The sequence below is a fragment of the Balaenoptera acutorostrata genome, chromosome 16, assembly GCF_949987535.1.
Source record: "Balaenoptera acutorostrata chromosome 16, mBalAcu1.1, whole genome shotgun sequence".
Taxonomy (NCBI): Eukaryota; Metazoa; Chordata; class Mammalia; order Artiodactyla; family Balaenopteridae; genus Balaenoptera; species Balaenoptera acutorostrata.
In genome coordinates, this window is record NC_080079.1 from 65563301 (window position 1) to 65582726 (window position 19426).

A 19426-nucleotide genomic window follows, 5' to 3' on the forward strand; every position below is an offset into this window, starting at 1 on the left:
GAGGTTAGATCAAAAGAGATTACATAAACATTCCTAAAACAGAAAACAAAATGAAGAAGAATGAACAGAGCCTCAGAGAAATGTAAGACCCCTTTAAAGGCATCAGACTATGTGTAAGGAGGAATACCAGAAGGATAGGAGAAAAAGAAAGGGGCAGAAAAAAAATATTTGAAGAGTAGTAAAATCTTCCCAAATTTGTTGAGAAATAATCTATACATCCAAGAAGTTCAAAGAACTTCAAGTAGGATAATTCTACACATAGACACATCAGAAAGAAAACACTGAAAGCCAAAGACAAAAACAAAATCATGAAAGCAACGAGAAAAAAAAAAAATCCATCACATACAAGGGAGCCCCAAACAGATTAACAGTTGACTTCTCACCAGAAACAATATAGGCCAGAAAGCAGTGTGATAACATATTTAAAGTGATGAAAGAATAATCTGTCTTAGACCCAGAATACCACATGTGTGCATTCTAGATAAAATTAATAAAGATGGATATTAAAAAACCAACAATGCTCTAATCAAAAGATTTTAAAATTTAATGACTTTTTACTGCCACAGCTGGAGGACAATTATATTAGAAAGTGAGTCAAGACCCACATGATTAAGTTTACTAATGGCGCGGTCAAAGGTCCTAGAATGTTGAGGCTCTCTCTTCCATCCTTTTTGCAAGGATGAGGATGGAGTTGCGTTTGACTTCGTGTGGAAACCTGTTCCCCCTTATCATATCCCAGAAAGATATTTGGTCTTTGTCCCCAGTTCCTGGCACAGAGCTCCTAAAACCTGTGGAAATTCCTGAGTGATAAAGGTAATTGGCAGGCCCCTAGATAGCCTCAGGATGGAGGCTGGCTGCCAGGAAGACCATGCCCTGATTAGAAGCCTGGAACTTTCAGTCCCCCTCCCCAACCTCTGGGGGTGGGTAAAGAGCTGGAGACTGCGTTGATCACCAATGGCCAATAATTTAACAAATCATATCTATGTAATGAAACCTCCATAAAAACTCCTACACAACAGAGTTAAGAGAGCTTCTGGGTTGGTGCTCTAGAGGGCATGAAGCTCTGAACCCCTCTCCTATACCTCCTATGCAACTCTTCCATTTGGTTGTTCCTGAGTTGTGTCTTTTATAATAAACTGGTAACAGTAAGTAAAGCACTTTCCTGAGTTCTAAGTTGTTCTAGCAAATGATTGAGCCTGGGGAGGGTGGTGGTAGGAACTCTTGACTTTGTAGCCAAGTTGGACAGAAGTGCTGGTAACCTGGGAACCTAATACTTTCAACTGGCGTCTGAAGTGGGGACAGTCTTGTGGGACTGAACACTGAAACCTGTGGAATCTGACGGTAACTACCCAGAGCTAATTGCACAACACCCAGTTGGCATCTGCAGAGAACCCGAGAATTAGTAGGTGTCAGAAGGAAAAAACACCTCTCACCCTTCCTGCTTTCCCCTCATTCTCTATGCCTCCAACCTATGTAACTGGAAAAACAACATAAAAGTCTAAGTATAAATAAACAAGATGTCATGGAATCTCAGCTACTGATAAAGTGTCAACTTTAAAATGAGTGTGTAACACAGAATTGAACTCCAAAGGAACTTGTGCAACACAAAACACATGAGGGGTTTCCCTACAGTTTAGTGAAGCTGAAAAGTTAGTGTCGGGACCTCCCTGGTGGTGCAGTGGTTAAGAATCCGCCTGCCAATGCAGGGGACACAGGGTCGATCCCTGGTCCGGGAGGATCCCACATGCCGCGGAGCAACTAAGTCCGTGCGCCACAACTACTGAGCCCACGTGCCACAACTACTGAAGCCCGCACACCTAGAGCCCATGCTCTGCAACAAGAGAAGCCACCACACGGCAATGAAGAGTGGCCCCCACTCGCCGCAGCTAGAGAAAGCCCACGCGCAGCAATGAAGACCCAACACAGCTAAAAATTAATTAATTAATTAATTTTAAAAAAGAAAAGTTAAGTGTCTTAGAAACCCTAGTGTCCATTGTTTCCTAGAGATAAATCATTTGGGTCCCCTTTGAGATTTGGGACCTATCCACATATATAATATTTATCTCCAAATCAACTGTATTACTATAATTACTGGGGAAACTTTCTGTTCCTACTTTAAGTAGAAAATCGGTGCCATTTGTTAAGTAGAAGGTATGCCTTAGTTTATTAAAAAAATGTTTAATGCTTAAATGTCTATCTATATCAAATTCTGTTACCACGACCAATGCTATACATGCCACACTTTGGAAAACAATGCCCTAAAATAATGGCCTAATCCACTGTGTGGGATGAAAGGGTTAGACCAGAAACAGAAGGCACCATCTGTGAAGTGCCCTGGGTTCGAGAACCAGGCTTCCTTTTGAAAAGACTGTCTTCAACTTTCTTTATAAAGGCACAAGTAACCACTAATCTCTACAGCGCTTTGATTCAGTTATAACAGAATACTAAAAAAAATGTTATTTTTATTACCAGGGCTTTCAACCAGTTAATGTAACTATGGGCAACTGCAGGTCTAGACAATTAAGCTCAGTTTTAAGGACAAAACACAGCCCTGGGATTTCTGAAAAGCACCATCACCAAATGCTATTGCTCTCCAGAGATGGACCATTTTTTTTTTTTTTTAAAGGTTCACATGGTTTATTACTGAGCTACACAGTGAGCAGTGGTGAGGAAAGATCAAGAAAAGAGGAGAGAGCATCAAACACAGGCAGCTGTTCCAGACACTAGTGATGTTCTGATTATGTGTGCCACTTCATATGTGAGGCTCCTTATAGACCCAGCTTGGTTCTTCTCCAATGTCTTCTCTTAGAGTTGTACCTGATTTTATTACCAGTTTTCATTCGAATCCACTGGGGAATGGGACGATTCTGCTTTTGTTTCTTGGCCAGGAATCGTTTGATCCTGAAAGTCTTGTGAGAAGACATGACGAGGAGCAAATCCAACCGCACATAGGATGGCGGACAAGAGAAAAAGAAGAGCGAGATGGACCATTTTATGTGACACACAATTACCACTGAAAGGGCACACCATTTCTTTATTCTCTTTTCTTAGCATTGTGGAGAGTCAGATGACGGGAAGTTTAAGAGAAACAGATTCTGGCGAAGGCTGTGACAAATAAAAAAACAAACATACAAAATAAAGCAAACATCAAAACTGCTCCTTGCTGGTAATTTTTCAACCTGTATTCCAGTAGGAATCAAAATCTGGAGAACAGGGATGAAAAAACAATCATGAAACAAATTCTAGGGACAAACATACCTACCTCATCCTGCTAAGCTTCCACCCTAATTAGCTTTCTGTTTCTGAGTACAGCCCAATCAGATGGGACAGGCCACACACACCCAAAAACAAGGTGGGGACATGCCTTGAGTGCCCTGGTTCTCTTCAGTCTGATCCTTTTACTTGGTCTTAGGTGAAAGGGGCAGTAAAGCTGGGTTGCGCCTGACCTGGCTGAAGTCTGGCTGGAATTAGCACCTTTCAGTTATGGTCGATTAGTAGGGAATAGGGGCGGGCTCCTTGCCTCTGCCCTGCAGGAGATATGAGTAGAAAAATGACAGACGGGACTTCCCTGGTGGTCCAGTGGTTAAGACTCTGCGCTTCAAATGCAGGGGGTGCAGGTTTCATCACTGGTCAGGGAACTCAGATCCTGCATGCTGTGTGGCCAAAAATTTTGTTTTTAAACTTTTTTTTTTTTTTTAATTTGGTTGCACTGGGTCTTTAGTTGCGGCAGACGGGCTCCTTAGTTGCAGCTCAAGGGCTCCTTAGTTGCGGCTTGCGGGCTCCTTAGTTGTGGCATGCAAAATCTTAGTTGCGGCATGCATGTGGGATCTATTTCCCTGACCAGGGATCGAACCCGGGGCCCCTGCATTGGGAGCATTAAGTCTTAACCACTGTGCCACCAGGGAATAAATAAAACAAAATAAAATTCTCAAAAAAAAAAAAAAAAAAGAAAGAAAGAAAAAAGAAAAATGACAGATATCTTTTCCAGTGCAGGAAATGCTGCTCAGCCTATGCTCCTGGGGCAAGGAGACTCATCACCCTTCACTGTGCCCTGCCTGACACCCAGGTCAGAGCTGGCCTAGCATGGTCCTTGATAAACAACTAAAGGAAAGGTCTTGATCAATTCCAGGGAGGATACAGGCAGAGGAAAAGAAGACTTGAGAATATGTCTACCCTACAATCCCCAAACCCACCCCAGACCTGACACAACAAATTCCCCAACAACCCAAGCCACCACAACAAACATGTATCTGCTAATGCTCTTAAATGTTAAACTGGGGTCATCCTTTGTTGCCTTTCAAAATATTTTTCCTTTCAGTTGATATGAATTTTCTAATTCTTCCCAAGGGATTTGTCCCTTTTTGATCCTCAGTGCCTCTGTGCCCCTCGAGAATTTAAATGGGTCTTCTGGGGTTTCCAGAACCTCATGTACCTGCACTGCTTACTCCTCGGTATCTAGAAGCCATTTGGTTTCACAGAAGGCTTTCAAAGACTCCATAAGTCAAAGGTCAAAATTGACATTTGTAACAGTCAGGCACAAAGAAGATTTAATAAAGAGATATACTGTGTCCATACAGCAGAAGACCCAATATTGTTAAGATGTGGATTCTCCTCAAATTGATCCATAGATTTAACACGATCCTAATAAAAATCCTAGCAGGATTTTTTTTTTGGTAGAAATTGACAAGATGAGTCTAAAATTTATATGGAAAAGGGGAAGAACCTAAAATAGCCAAAACAAAAAGAAACAAAGTTGGAAGTCTGACAATACCGGATTTCAAGTTTTACTACATAGCTACAGTAATCCAGACAGTGTAGCATTAGTGAAAGGATAAGCATATAGATCAAAAGAACAGAATACAGTCCAGAAATAGACCAACACACGTGGTCAACTGATATGTGACAAAGGGCCAAGGTTATTCAATGGAGAAAGGACAGTCTTTTCAATAAATGATTCTTGAAAAATTGGACATACATATGCAAAAAAAAAAGATAAGCCTTGACCCATAACTCACACTGTATACAAAAAAAATTTACATGAAATGCAACCATAGATCTAAACATAAACCTAAAAGTATAAAATTTCTAAAAGAAAACATAGGACAATAATATTTGTGATTTCAGTTAGGCGAAGATTTCTTAGGTCACAACAAACACACAATTTTTAAAAATTGATAAATAGGATTTTATTAAAAATTTCTGTTCTTCCCAAGACTCTGGTAAAAATAAATAATAATAAGACAAGCCACAGACTGGGAGAAAACATTTGTGAAACACGTATCTGATAAAAGACATATCCAAAATGTATGAAGAACTCCTACAATTCAATAAGGGAAAAAAACAAACTTTTTTTTGCTAAGTGGGCAAAAGATTTTAACACACACTTCATCGAAGATACAAATGGCAAATAAGCACATGAAAAGATGCATTAGGGAAATACAAAGTAAAAACACAATGAAATACCACTATCCAAGAATAGCCAAAAATAATCAAACCAAATCAAATACAATATCAAAGCTGAAACGGAATACTCATACGTTGCTGTTGAGAATACAAAATGGTACAGTCACTTTGGAAAACAGCCCTCTAATCCCATGCCTAGGTACTTACCCAAGAAAAATGAAAACATACAGCCACACCAAGACCTGTCAGCAAATGTTTATTGCAGCTTTATTCATAATCACTAAAATCTGTAAGCAAACCTAAATGTCCATCATCTAGGACATGTTGTGGAACATCTATGTGATGGAATACTACTCAGCAACAAAAAGGGATGAATTAACGATACACACATTGATGAACCTCAAAAGCATTATCCAAAGTGCAAGAAGCCAGACACAAAGGCTACACACTGTATGATTCATTTATGACATTCCAGAAAAGGCAAAACTACAGAGACAGAAATTAGATCAGCAGATGCCAACAGTCAGGGGTAGAAGGATGGGATTGATTACAAAGGGTCATCAGGGAATTTGGGTGGTGATGGAAATATTCTATATCTTAATTGTGGTGGTGATTACAAACTGTTTATATTTGTCAAAACTCAGACCTGTACACCTAAAAAGGTTCATTTTTCTGTATGTAAATTATACCTCACTGAACCCCCAGAAAAGAAGGCAAATATTTCATTTTTTAAATATAATTTATAGGGCTTCCCTGGTGGCGCAGTGGTTAAGAATCTGCCTGCCAATGCAGGGGACACGGGTTCGAGCCCTGTACCTGGAAGATCCCACATGCCGCGGAGCAACTAGGCCCGTGCGCCACGACTACTGAGCCTGTGCTCTAGAGCCCGCGAGCCACAACTACTGAGCCCGTGTGCTGCAACTACTGAAGCCCAAGTACCTAGAGCCCGTGCTCCGCAACAAGAGAAGCCACCGCAATGAACAGCCTGCGCACCACAACTAAGAGTAGCCCCCGCTCGCCTCAACTAGAGAAAGCCCACGTGCAGCAACGAAGACTCAACACAGCCAATAAATAAATAAATAAATAATTTTAAATAAATAAATATAATTTATAAGTAACTGCACTTATGCAAGACTAATCAGCCATGGAAAATTCTGTATAGCTAGACCCTTCCATCAAATGAATAGTTAAAACTGATGGTCTTAGACTTGGAGGGGACAAGAGCTGTTGTAATTTTTAAAGAATCTCACAAGGGAATTCCTATCCTTTGTTAACTGTTAAAGAAATGGTGCAGAGCCTTAGAGAGGTAGGTACCTTATATCAACAAGAAGGGGATCATTTTGCACATTTTTTCCCCAACAGATAAATTTTTGAAGTCAATTATCATGTAACAAGCTTAATACTGCAAATGATCTTGGGCAAGCAGTTTCTGTTTCCTCATCTGTAAAAACTTAGCTGATCTAAAGAGTTCTCTGCACTGTAAAAGCTTAAAGTCTGACTTTCCTACCAGCATAATTTAGCTGAACCTCCAGGGGGCCACTGAACGCCCTCTGATCCAGGAAACCTGTGAACTCAAGAAAGGCAAACTCTACCCCTTCTAGAAACCTCCATCGTGTGGGGGGGGGGGCGGGGGGGCATTGGAAGGGTATAACATCTCCTGGATAGGGCATTTCCACATCCAAATCCCACAACAACTTTGGAGCAAGGCAAGCATGGTGACTGACATTTATAAGGAAAGGACTGCAGGATCAGAGTGCTGGGAAAACTCTGCCCCAGGTCACATGATTAATATTCTTCAAATGGCTCCCCATGGCCCGGCCCCATCCTCCATCCTCAATACTCATACCTGCCTAGGGGAGGGATGCTTTGGCAGTTTTTACTTTGTCTCTCTCTATCCCCCCATCACTGCTGCTCACACACAGTGGCCCTCTGTAGGACAGGCCTCTGGACCTACTCAATAAGCTGATCAACTACTTCCACAGGGAGATGCTTCATAGGAACCCAGAGTCTCCCAAGAATGCCTCAAACATCTCCACCAGAAGGAAATAGGCAAAAGAAGTTTCCATGGTAGAATAAACTTGGAGCACTTAGACTTTTCTCCTGCCTCCTGGATGTAGACAGTCAGCATACCAACGTCTCCCAGAAGTCTTTGCAGTAATGAAACCTGTTTAAATGTGGTTTCCAAACTAACTTGGCTGGGAAACTCTCTTTCACATAATACTTATTTACAAGTCACAGAGTTAGTGTTTCTGCACACACTTAGACCAACGTTATTAACATCTTTGCATTTACACTTTCACTTTTTATAATGACCTTTTTAGAAATCTTTTCTTTCCAAGAAAAAAAGATACATGTAATATGCTAACATTTATGTAAAAATCAGGAAGGATATATCTATATGTAGTGCTTACCTAAGCAACCCATTAAGTTAAAATCAAATTAAAATAACAGGTACTTTAAAAAAAAGTAATACTTTAAAAATATAAAAACATTCACAAGTGCATGTGTGCACACACACACACAAACACCCCAGCCACGATCAACACCAAAGATAACAAGGCAACTGTTAATATTTGGTGTTTGTGCTTTAGTCCGACTTGTCTATTTTTGCTTTTGCTGCCTGTGCTTTTGGAGTCATATTCAAGAAATCATTACAAGGCCTCTGTCATGAAGGTTTTTCTCTATTTTTTTAGGAGTTTTACACTTTCAGGTCTTATATTTAAGCCTTTAATCCATTTTGAGTTGATTTCTGTGCATGGTGTAAGGAAAGAGTCCAACTTCATTCTTTCCCACGTGGATATCCAGTTTTCCCAACACCATTTGTTGACGAGACTATCCTTTCCCCATTTTGTATTCTTAGAACACCTGTCAAAAATCAGCTGACTATATATGTGTGGGTTTATTTCTGGGCTTTCTATTCTGTTCCAGGTATTTATGTCTGCCATCATGCTAGTTCCATACTGTTTTAATTACTGTAGTTTCATAACATTAAAATCAGAAAGTGTGATGCCTCCAGGTTTGTTTTTCCCATTCAAGGCTGTTTTGGCTATTCAGAGTCCTTTGTGATTCCATACAAATTTTAGAATTTTTGTTTGTTCATTTCTTTAAAAAAATGCCATTGAGTTTTTTAAAGTTTTTAAAATTTATTTATTTATTTAAAAAAATTTTTTTTCATTTTTTGGCCGTGCCACATGGCATGTGGGATCTTAGTTCCCCAACCAGGGATCAAATCTGCACCCCCTTCAGTAGAAGCACCAGGGGAGTCCCAATTTATTTATATTTTTATTGAAGTATAATTGACCTACAACACTGTGTTAGTTCCAGGTGCACAACACAGTGATTCAATATTTCTGTACATTACAGAATGATCAGCACCAAAGTCTAGTTACCATCTGTCATGAAAGTTATTACAATATTAGGGCTTCCCTGGTGGCACAGTGGTTAAGAATCCGCCTGCCAATGCAGGGGACACGGGTTCGAGCCCTCGTCCGGGAAAATCCCACATGCCACAGAGGAACTAAGCCCGTGTGCCACAACTACTGAGCCTGCGCTCTACAGCCCGTGAGCCACAACTACTGAGCCCTCCTCGTGCCACAACTACTGAAGCCCGTGTGCCTAGAGCCCGTGCTCCGCAACAAGAGAATCCACGGCAATGAGAATCCCACGCACTGCAATGAAGAGTAGCCCCTGCTTGCTGCAACTAAAGAAAGCCCGTATAGCAACGAAGACCCAACGCAGCCATAAATAAATAATAAAGTTCCCTTAAAAAAAAAAAGTTGGGCTTCCCTGGTGGCGCAGTGGTTGAGAATCTGCCTGCTAATGCAGGGGACACGGGTTCGAGCCCTGGTCTGGGAAGATCCCACATGCCACGGAGCAGCTGGGCCCGTGAGCCACAATTGCTGAGCCTGCGCGTCTGGAGCCTGTGCCCCGCGACGGGAGGGGCCGCGATAGAGAAAGGCCCGCGCACCGCGATGAAGAGCGGTCCCCGCACCGCGATGAAGAGTGGCCCCCGCTTGCCGCAACTGGAGAAAGCCCTCGCACGAACCGAAGACCCAACACAGCCAAAAATAAATAAATAAATAAATAAATAAATAAATAAATAAGGGAAAAAAAAAAAAAAAAAAGTTATTACAATATTATTGACTATGTTCCTTATGCTGTACATTTCATCCCTGTGACTCATTTATTTTGTAACTGGAAATTTGTACCTCAATCTCCCTCACTTATTTCATTCATTCCCCCAAACCCCCTGCCCTCTGGCAACAATCTGTTTTCTGTATCTATGAGTCTACTTCTGTTTTGTGACGCTTGTTAATTTTTTGTTTTGTTTTGTTTTGTTTTGCCATGCAGCACGGTTTGTGGGATGTTAGTTCCCCGACCAGGGATTGAACTCATGCCCTTGGCAGTGACAGCACAGAGTACTAACCACTGGACCACCAGGGAATTCCCAATTTTTTTGTTTTTTAGATTCCACATGTAAGTGAAATCATACAGTATTTGTCTTTCTCTGTCTGACTTATTTCACTTAGCATAATATCTCCTAGGTCCACCCATGTTGTCACAAATGGCAAGATTTCATTCTTTTTTATGGCTGAGTAGAATTCCATTGTGTATATATGTGTGTGTGTGTGTGTGTGTGTGTATATATATATATATATATATACACACATCTTCTTTATTCATTCATTTATTCATTTATTAATGGACACTTAGTTTGCTTCCATATCTTGGCTATTGTAAATGCTGCTGCAATGAACATTAGTGTTTTTTTGTGTTTTTTTTGTTTTGTTTTTTTTTAAAGATTTATTTACTGATTGATTGATTGCTATGTTGGGTCTTCGTTTCTGTGCTAGGGCTTTCTCTAGTTGCGGCAAGCGGGGGCCACTCTTCATCGCGGTGCGCGGGCCTCTCACTATCGTGGCCTCTCTTGTTGCGGAGCACAGGCTCCAGGTGCGCAGGCTCAGTAGTTGTGGCTCACGGGCCCAGTTGCTCCGCGGCATGTGGGATCCTCCCAGACCAGGGCGCGAACCCGTATCCCCTGCATTAGCAGGCAGACTCCCAACCACTGCGCCACCAGGGAAGCCCTAGTGTTTTTTAATTAGTGCTTTTGTTTTCTTTGAATAAATACCCATAAGTGGAATTGCTGGAGGGTATGGCTGTTCTGTTTTTAATTTTTTGAGGAACCTCCCTATTGTTTTTCATAGTAGCTGTATCAATTTACGTTCTCAGCAACAGTGCACAAGGTTCCCTTTTCTCCATATCTTCATCAACACTTGTTTTTTGTTTTCTGGTTTTTTTTAATTTGGCCGCACCACGTGGCATGTGCGATCTTAGTTCCCCAACCAGAGATCGAACCCAGGCCCCAGCAGTGAAAGCACTGAGTCCCAACCACCAGACCGCCAGGGAATTCCCATTGTTGTCTTTTTGATAATAGCCATTCTGACAGGTGTGAGGTGATATCTCACTGTGGTTTTGGTTGCATTTCCCTGATGATTAGTGATGTTGAACATCTTTGAATGTGTCTGTTGGCCATCTGTATGTCTTCTTTAGAAAAATGTCTATTCAGGCCCTCTGTCCATTTTTTAATTGAGTTTTTTTTTTTGATGTTGAGTTGTATGAGTTCTTTGTATATTTTGGATATTACCCCTCATCAGATATATCATTTGCAAGTATATTCTCCCATTCAATAGGCTGCCTCTTTATTTTGTTGATAGTTTCCTTTGCTGTGCAAAAGCTTAGTAGTTTGATGTAGTTTGTTTCCCTTGCCTAAGGAGACATATTCAAAAAAATAATGCTCTTTGACTGATATCAAAGAGTGTACTACCTATGTTTTCTTCTAGGAGTTTTATGGTTTCAGGTCTTACATTTAAGTCTTCAACCCATTTTGAGTTTATTTTTGTCATTTCTTTTTCTTTCTTTCTTTCTTTTTTTTTTTTTAGCTGTACCACACGTCATGTGGGAGCTTAGTTCCTTGACCAGGGATCAAACCCGTGCCCCCTGCAGTGAAAGCGCAGAGTCTTAACCACTGGACCACCAGGGAAATCCCTCGAGTTTATTTTTGTAAATGGTGTGAGAAAGTAGTCTAGTTTGATTCTTGTGCCTGTAGCTGTTCAGTTTTCTCAACACCATTTATTGAAAAGACTGTCTTTTCTCCATTGTATATTCTTGCCTCCTTTGTCAGAGATTAAATGATCATATAAGCGTATTTCTGGGCTCTCTATTCTGCTCCATTGATCTATGTGTCTGTTTTTGTGCCAGTACTATACCATTTTGATTACTGTAACTTTGTAATATAGTTTGAAATTGGGGAGTGTGATACCTCCAGTTTGTTCTTCTTTCTCAAGATTGTCTTGGCTATTCAGGGTTGTCACTGAGACCTTGATAGGGAATGCACTGAATCTGTAGATCACTTTGGGTGGCACAGACATTTAAAAAATATTAAGTTCTCCATTCCATGAACATTACCTTAAATTAACCTTAATTAAATTAACATAATAAAGGCCATACAAGAAAAGCCCACAGCTCATATCATAATCAATGGGAAAAAACTGAAAGCTTTTCCTCTAAGATCAGAAACAAGACAAGGATGCCCACTCTCACCACTTCTATTCAACATAGTCCTGGAACTCCTAGCCAGAGCAATTAGGCAAGAAAAAGAAATAAAAGTCAGCCAAATTGGAAAGGAAGAAGTATAATTATCTATTTGCAGATGACATGATCAAATATGAAGAAAACCCTAAAAACCCCACAAAAAAACTGTTAAAATGAATCAACAAATTTAGTAAAGTTGCAGGATATAAAATCGACATGCAAAAATTAGTTGCCTTTCTATTTACTAACAAGGAACTATCTGAGAAGGAAATTAAGAAAATAATTCCATTTGCAATAGTACCAAAAGAATATAATTCTTAGGAATAAATTTAACTAAGGATGTGAGAGACTTGTACACTGAAAACATTGATGAAAGATCAGAAATAAATGGAAACATAGCTTGGTGCTTGTACTTTGTACTTTACAAAGTGTTTTCACAATAGTATCTCATTTGAGCCTGACGCCAATGCTGTGAAGTAGAAAGGGCAGGTAGAAGGCTTGCCAACAGACAAGGCAACCGAGGCCCCAAGAGGACTGGATGAGAAGCTGGTTATTCATCAGATTAGTGACAGAGGGTTAGATCTTGGGTGTCCTGCATGGCCTCTGGGCTCTTTCTACGGCCTTACTCAGATGACAGAGTAACCACTTAATGAGCACCAACGGCATAAACTGCAGTGGACCACAGGGGTTATGTAACCCCGTCAAAGGCACCGCCAGTGCAGGCAACAATCTCTATGGAAGATAAACACACATAAGGCTGGGAAACATCTACACTGTATCATTTTAAATAGGATTATGAAAGTAATCACACACATACATGTACTCTACTGCTTGATACTCTTCAGTGGCCTCAGGCTTAAATCCACATTCCTATTCCTCAGTATAGCAGTCAAGGCCTGTCACAGGCCAGCCCCTCTCCAGGCCCTTCATGTAACTGCCTACCTCCCATTCCATGCTCTGGCTGTGCTCGGCTGCTTGTGGTTCCTCATGTGGGCCATGCCCAGGGACAAATGCCCTCTCCCCACCTCTTCTTAAAATGTGCTTCTCATCAAGCTAACATCTACTTATTCTTTCCATCTTAGTTCAGGCATCACTTTCTCCTGGAAACACATGCACGCGTGCACACATGCATGGGACTCTTGGTCAGCTGTCCTTCTATTGCTCCATACGATTCTGTATCACTTACTTGTCCATCTGACCCCTAGTCTATGAGCTCCTTGAGGTCAGGGCATGAGCCTTTTGTCCCTCTGAATCGTGTGTGCACAGGGCCAGGCACACAGTAAAGGCTCAACGCATACCTAACAAATGACTGTGCGAGCACGGAGGCCCAGCATGGAGCGCTCCAACAGCCTTGCGACTTCAGACGCTTCACAAAGCGGGATGCTATTAAAGAATGAGGATGTCTGGGAAGGAATAAGGGGAAGGTGCAACTTCCCTGATGGTGGAAAATATCTTAAGCAACTTCAATGTGAGCTTCTGTCTGTTCTTCCCTGGGCCTCCTGACACAGGTGACTGGCAGGCTGATCTAGCCACAGGTTAGTGCCAAGCCAGGGGTCGGGAAACCTGAGCCAGTCAACAAAGCCAAACTGAGCAGTGGACTGCTGAAGACCCAGCGGCCCAGAGAAATGAGGTGACTGACCTGAAGGCTCCCTGCAACTTAGCAGTAGGGTTAGTTCCAAACTCAGGCATCGGAATCCCAGTTCAGGGCTCTCTCTACAGCACCAGGCACCCTTTGGATCTGAGGTAAGGCTCAAAGGGCTGTGGACCTGACCGGCACCAAGGGTCTTACAAAGGACAGGAAGCACACGACAAAAGGACAGACAGAGATCTTGAACATAAACATGTGCCAGACCAGCAATAATCAGCACAGGTCCCAGCAGAGATAGGCTATCGAGAGAATGAGAATCCAGACACACATTTTCTTCCCGTGCTAAAGATTCCCGTGTGTTTGTTGCTTTCCTGACTTTGACTCTGGACAAGGCACAGGCTGAGTGCCTCAGGTACCTTATCTTCAAAATAACCTGCAAAGCAGCTATTAGATCCTCATTTGTACCCATGAAGACAACAGAGCTGAGAGGGGTAAGTATTTAGCTCAAGGTCACAGAGCTAGTAAGTGGCAGGGCAGGAATTTGAACCTGAGTTTTCTCTACTAAGCAAAGTGGCTTTGGGTGATCAGGAAACTTTAAACCACAGCTTTCAGTGACTCTTCAAGTCTCAGTTTTGCTGTCTGCAATTGAAGATAATTTTGTGCTGGTGTTCTTCAGTAGTAATTCATGTGAGATCCACAGGGGTATTTAAGAGGCTCAATGCATGGTACAATGAAAGAAGGAAGATGACCATGTTTTAAAACAAACAGTCTGGAGCTGACCACCAAACTTTCTGGGACATTCATCCCTCAGCCAGCAGCAGAGGTAAGAATGGAAGTGTCTGAAACTCAAGGATGACTCAATAGTTTGCTTTTCCTTGGAGAGCAACAGACATGTAAATATACCCAGTGCTGGAGACTCTACTCGTGGCAGACATGGGAGAAACCGAAGAGCACCCATCTCAGGCACCCAGTAGAGGGAACAGCATACAAAGACAGCCTCTGTGAGAGCCCAGTTTGTTCAGAACACAGCACCCAGGTCTGGCTGAAGGGAAGTGTGATGGTCAGTCTTATATGTCAGCCTGGCTAAGCTACAGCTCCCGTTATTCAATCAAATGCTAACCCAGGCTTTGCTGTAAAGCTATTTTATAGATGTGATTAAAGGCTATAATCAATTAACTTAAATAAGAGAGATTTAGTCTACACTTCCATCAGTTGAAAGGGCTTAAGAGCAGAACTGAGGCTCCCCAAAAGAAGAAACTCCACGTATGCCCAGCAGCCTTGGCTTGTGCCTGTGAGTTCCAGCCTGCCCCTCCTGATGGCCAGACCTACAGATTTAGGACTTGCCTTGCCAGCCCTCACAATCATGCAAAGCCAATTCCTTGTAATAAATCTCTCAATATATATCTCACACTGGTTCTGTTTCTCTCATTGATCCCTAACTGATATAGGAAGACAGGCAAGTCTCAGAAGGTGGGGGTAAAGGGGACGCTCAAGCTGGACCTGGATTAGAGAGCCCTGCAGTGCATGTTAAGGGCTCTGGACTTTTCCTGAGAAGATAAGGGGAGAAGCAGAAGGGATTCGAGCAGATGAAGAGCAGAATCAGATCTGCATTTTAGATGTTGTGAGTCTGTCTGCCTGTAGGATGGCGAATGAACTGGAGTATACGGGGCAAGACAGGAAGTAGAGGGAGGAAGCTGGAGCCATAATTCAGGTAGGAAATGGTGAGATCTTGGGTGGACAAAGGCCTAGCCGTGGAAATGGAGAGAAAGGGGTGGGTTTGAGAGAAACAGGAAAACTGAGGAGTTAAGCCTCGTAGAACTTGGTGACCTACTGGCTGGGGATGAGGGAGAGGGAAGAGGACTCCAAGCTGATTTTCAGGCTGATGGCGCTTTTCATCCCACTGGACCTCGACGCTACATGGCAGCAACTAGAGGTGTCGTCTCTCATGCACCAGCTGCCAAATCAAAACATGAAGCCAACGACACTCATTAACTACCCAGATGCTACATACAGATCATCCAGCTTGATAACAAGAATATGCCTGCAAGACACCCTGTTGTGAGCCCTGTGGCTATTTTAGACTGAATCCTTCAGCTGCCCCTGTGCAGAATAAGGTAAAAGGCAACATCTGGCAGAACAAAGCCAGAAAAACATGTCTGGAAAGATCCTGGGTAGGAAGGAGGGAGGTGAGAGCAGGGGCATGGTCAGAGCAGCTGTTTCTGCCATTTCCCAGACCTTGGAGTAGACCAAAGGCCTGGTGGGAATCTGATAGCCTCAGGGGGAGAGTGAGTGCTGTGGCTCTGGCTGGTGAAAAATATCAGAGCTTCGACAGGAACCCTGGGAGAACTGGTGGTGAACAGAGAGGAAGACAAGAAACCCAAGCAACACCACCCACATCACAGCTTTGATTCCATTTCCTGTCTGCAAAATGGGCAGAGTTATTCCACTTACCACCAAACAGGAGAAAAGGGATAATCAAGCTAGAAAAGACTTGGAAAAATACCAAGGTCTGTCTGGGAGAAGGAACAGATGGAGGCATTTGTTTTAGTGACTGGCTAAATGATCTTGTCATGACCATTAGTTTCTTCATGGTCATGACATTTTTTTTTTAATTATTTTTTATTATTTATTTTTGGCTGCATTGGGTCTTCACTGCTCTGCACAGGTTTTCTCTAGTTGCAGTGAGCAGGGGCTACTCTTCGTTATGGTGCGTGGGCTTCTCATTGCGGTGGCTTCTCTTGTTGCGGAGCACGGGCTCTAGGCGCGCGGGCTTCAGTAGTTGTGGCATGCGGGCTCAGTAGTTGTGGCTCGCGGGCTCTAGAGCACAGGCTCAGTAGTGGTGGTGCATGGGCTTAGCTGCTCCGCAGCATGTGGGATCTTCCTGGACCAGGGATTGAACCCGTGTCCCCTGCATTGGCAGGCAGATTCTTAACCACTGCACCAACAGGGAAGTCCCATGGTCATGACATTTTAAAAGAGGAAAAGACAGGACCTAAAAACATTCATTAATAAGGTTTTGTTTCTAATAACAGTGGACAAGATGTTACTAGACCAACCCTCTTGAAAATAACAACCATAACCTTTGGACAAAATATAAAAGCTTTTATCTGAAGGTACTGAAAAGCAAACAAAATCAGGTAGAAACTGGAGGGGTGGTCCTCTTGGAAGGAAATGGCAATGGATAAGTTTCCCATTTCTTTTTATAGCTCTTCACCTAAAGGCAGGCTCCATTAGGAGCCAGGCCAGGAGGCTAAAACTTTGGTAGAAACCCAAAAGCCAGTCTTACTGGCTTAAAGAATCTAAGGCCACTTTGGAGCAGCTACAACAGCAAGAAAGTGATGCTGGGAAGGACTGAGCCAAGGAGGTGGAACCCCAAAGTCTGCATATAAACTCAGTCTGACTCTATGGCTGAACTATGAACTATGCATGCAGAGGGCACAACCAGCCTACTTTAAGAGATTTTAGCTGCCATTTACTACAGGGGAAATAGAGTTCAGAGATTTGAGTCCAGCCACATTAACTGCCTGATAAAGAAAAAAATCAAACTCTACAGAGGAACATTAACAATCCAGAGTCTCTACAACACATCACTCATAATGTCAGAGATACAATCCACAGTACTAAGCAACACAGAAACAGGAATATGCAACCCATTCAAAAGAAAAGGCAACCAATGAGACTGACCCTGAGATGACTGAGATGTTAGAATGACAAGGATTTTTGTAGAAGCTGGTATAACTATGCTGAAAGATTTTAAAAAGAAAACATACTTGTAATGAACAAATTGGAAATCTCATCAGAGAAACAAATTATTAAAAAAAAAACCAAATGGCACCTACCCAAGAATAAAAATATATGTCCACACACAGACTTGCAGCATATGTTCATAGCAGCATTATTCATAGTGGCCAAAAAGTGGAACCAACCCAAATAACCATCCACTGATGAACAGATAAGCAAAACGTGCTATATCCATACAATGGAATATTATTCAGCCATAAAACTGCATGAAGTACATATGATACAACATAAATGAACCTTGAAAACATTATGCTAAGTGAAATATACCAGATACAAAAGACCACATTTACATGCATGTGACTCCATTTACATGAAATGTCCAGAATAGGCAAACTCATAAAGACAGAAGGTAGATTCGTGGTTGGCAGGGGCTCAGGGGAGGGGAGAATGGGGAGAAATTGCTAGTGGGTACAGTGTTTCTTTTGGGGGTAATGAAAATGTTCTGGAATTAGATAATGGGGATGATTGCACAACATTCTGAATATACTAAAACCCAATGAATTGTATACCTTAAAACGGTTAATTTTATATGTGAATTGAAAGGTAAGGTAAAAAACATTATGGGAAACTGGGTGATGAATATAAAACTCTGTACTATCTTTGCAATTTTTCTGTAAATATAAAATTATTCCAGGGACTTCCCTCGCGGTCCAGTGGCTAAGACTCTGTGCTCCCAATGCAGGGGGCACAGGTTGGATCCCTGGTCAGGAAACTAAGATCCCACATGCCTTGTGGCATGGGTAGGGTAGGGTAGGGTAGGGTAGGGTAGGGTAGGATAGGATAGGATAGGATAGAATAGAATAGAATAGAATAGAATAGAATAGAATAGAATAGAATAATTCCAAAATAAAAAGTTTATTTTAAAGTAATTCTATATATAATAGCATCCAAAAACATTCTTAGGAACATACATTTTAAAATATATTCAAGGGACTTCTCTGGTGGCGCAGTGGTTAAGAATCCTCCTGCCAGTGCAGGGGACGTGGGTTCGAGCCCTGGTCCGGGAAGATCCCACATGCCATGGAGCAACTAAGTCCGTGTGCCACAACTACTGAGCCCACGTGCCACAACTACTGAAGCCCATGTGCCTAGAGCCCGTGCTCCGCAACAAGAGAAGCCACTGCAATGAGAAGACCGTGCACCACAATGAAGAGTAGCCCCCACTCGCCGCAACTAGAGAAAGCCCACACGCAGCAAAGGAGACCCAATGCAGCCATAAATAAATAAATAAATAAATAAATAAAATATATATATTCAAGACCTGTACACTTAGAAGTACAAACCATTGCCAAGAGAAATTAAGAACACTCAAGCAGAGTTATACCATGTTCATGAATTGTTAAGATGTCAATTCTCCCCAAATAAGGGTGACCAATCATCCCAGTCTGCCTGGGATTGAGGGGGTTCCCAAGATGCAAGAATATCATTTCTAAAACCAGGGCAGTTTGGGGAAAACCAGGATGAATTTCTCATCTAACTTCAAATTGACCTATTGTTTCAATATAATCCCAATTAAAATCTCAGCTGTATTTTTTTTTTTTAGAAATTGACAAGCTGATTCCAAAATTTATGTGGAAAAACAAAGAACCTAGAGTAGCCAAAACAATTTTGAGGAAGAACAAAGTTGGAGGACTCACAATATCTGATTTCAAGTCTTACTAAAAAGTACAGTAAGTACAGTATTGGGTGAAAGGATAGACTCAAGATGAATGGAAATAGACCCTCACATATATAGTAAATTGATTTTCAACAAAATTACAAAGGGAATTCAATGGGAAAGGCTAGTCTTTTCAACAAATTGTCATGAACAATTGGACACCCATATGACAAAAAAAAACCCAAAAACTTCAAACTACAATTGATACCATTCACACAAATAACTCGAATGGATCATAGACCTAAATGTAAAACCATAAAACTATAAAACTTCTAGAAGAAAACACAGGAGAAAATCTTTGGGGCGTGCAAATTAAAACTATAAGATACCACTATAAACCCCCAGAATAGCCAAAATTAGAAAGACTGACAACATCAAGTGTTGAC

The 19426-nt window shown here is 41.8% G+C and overlaps 2 protein-coding genes across 3 annotated transcripts in view; both read right to left on the bottom strand.

The window, feature by feature from the left end:
* The window catches only part of STOX1 (storkhead box 1), a 53741-nt gene that overhangs the window by 29196 nt on the left and 5119 nt on the right, over positions 1-19426 (bottom strand). The window lies entirely within an intron of this gene.
* Positions 2614-2967, bottom strand: LOC103003629 (60S ribosomal protein L39). Its single transcript, XM_057531551.1, has one exon. It carries the CDS (start codon positions 2922-2924, stop codon positions 2769-2771), a length of 156 nt encoding a protein of 51 aa, XP_057387534.1. The 5' UTR covers positions 2925-2967; the 3' UTR covers positions 2614-2768.

What these genes read in the sequence shown, in the direction of transcription:
- LOC103003629 (XM_057531551.1), bottom strand. Translation starts at nt 2,924, where the DNA reads ATGTCTTCTCACAAGACTTTCAGGATCAAACGATTCCTGGCCAAGAAA.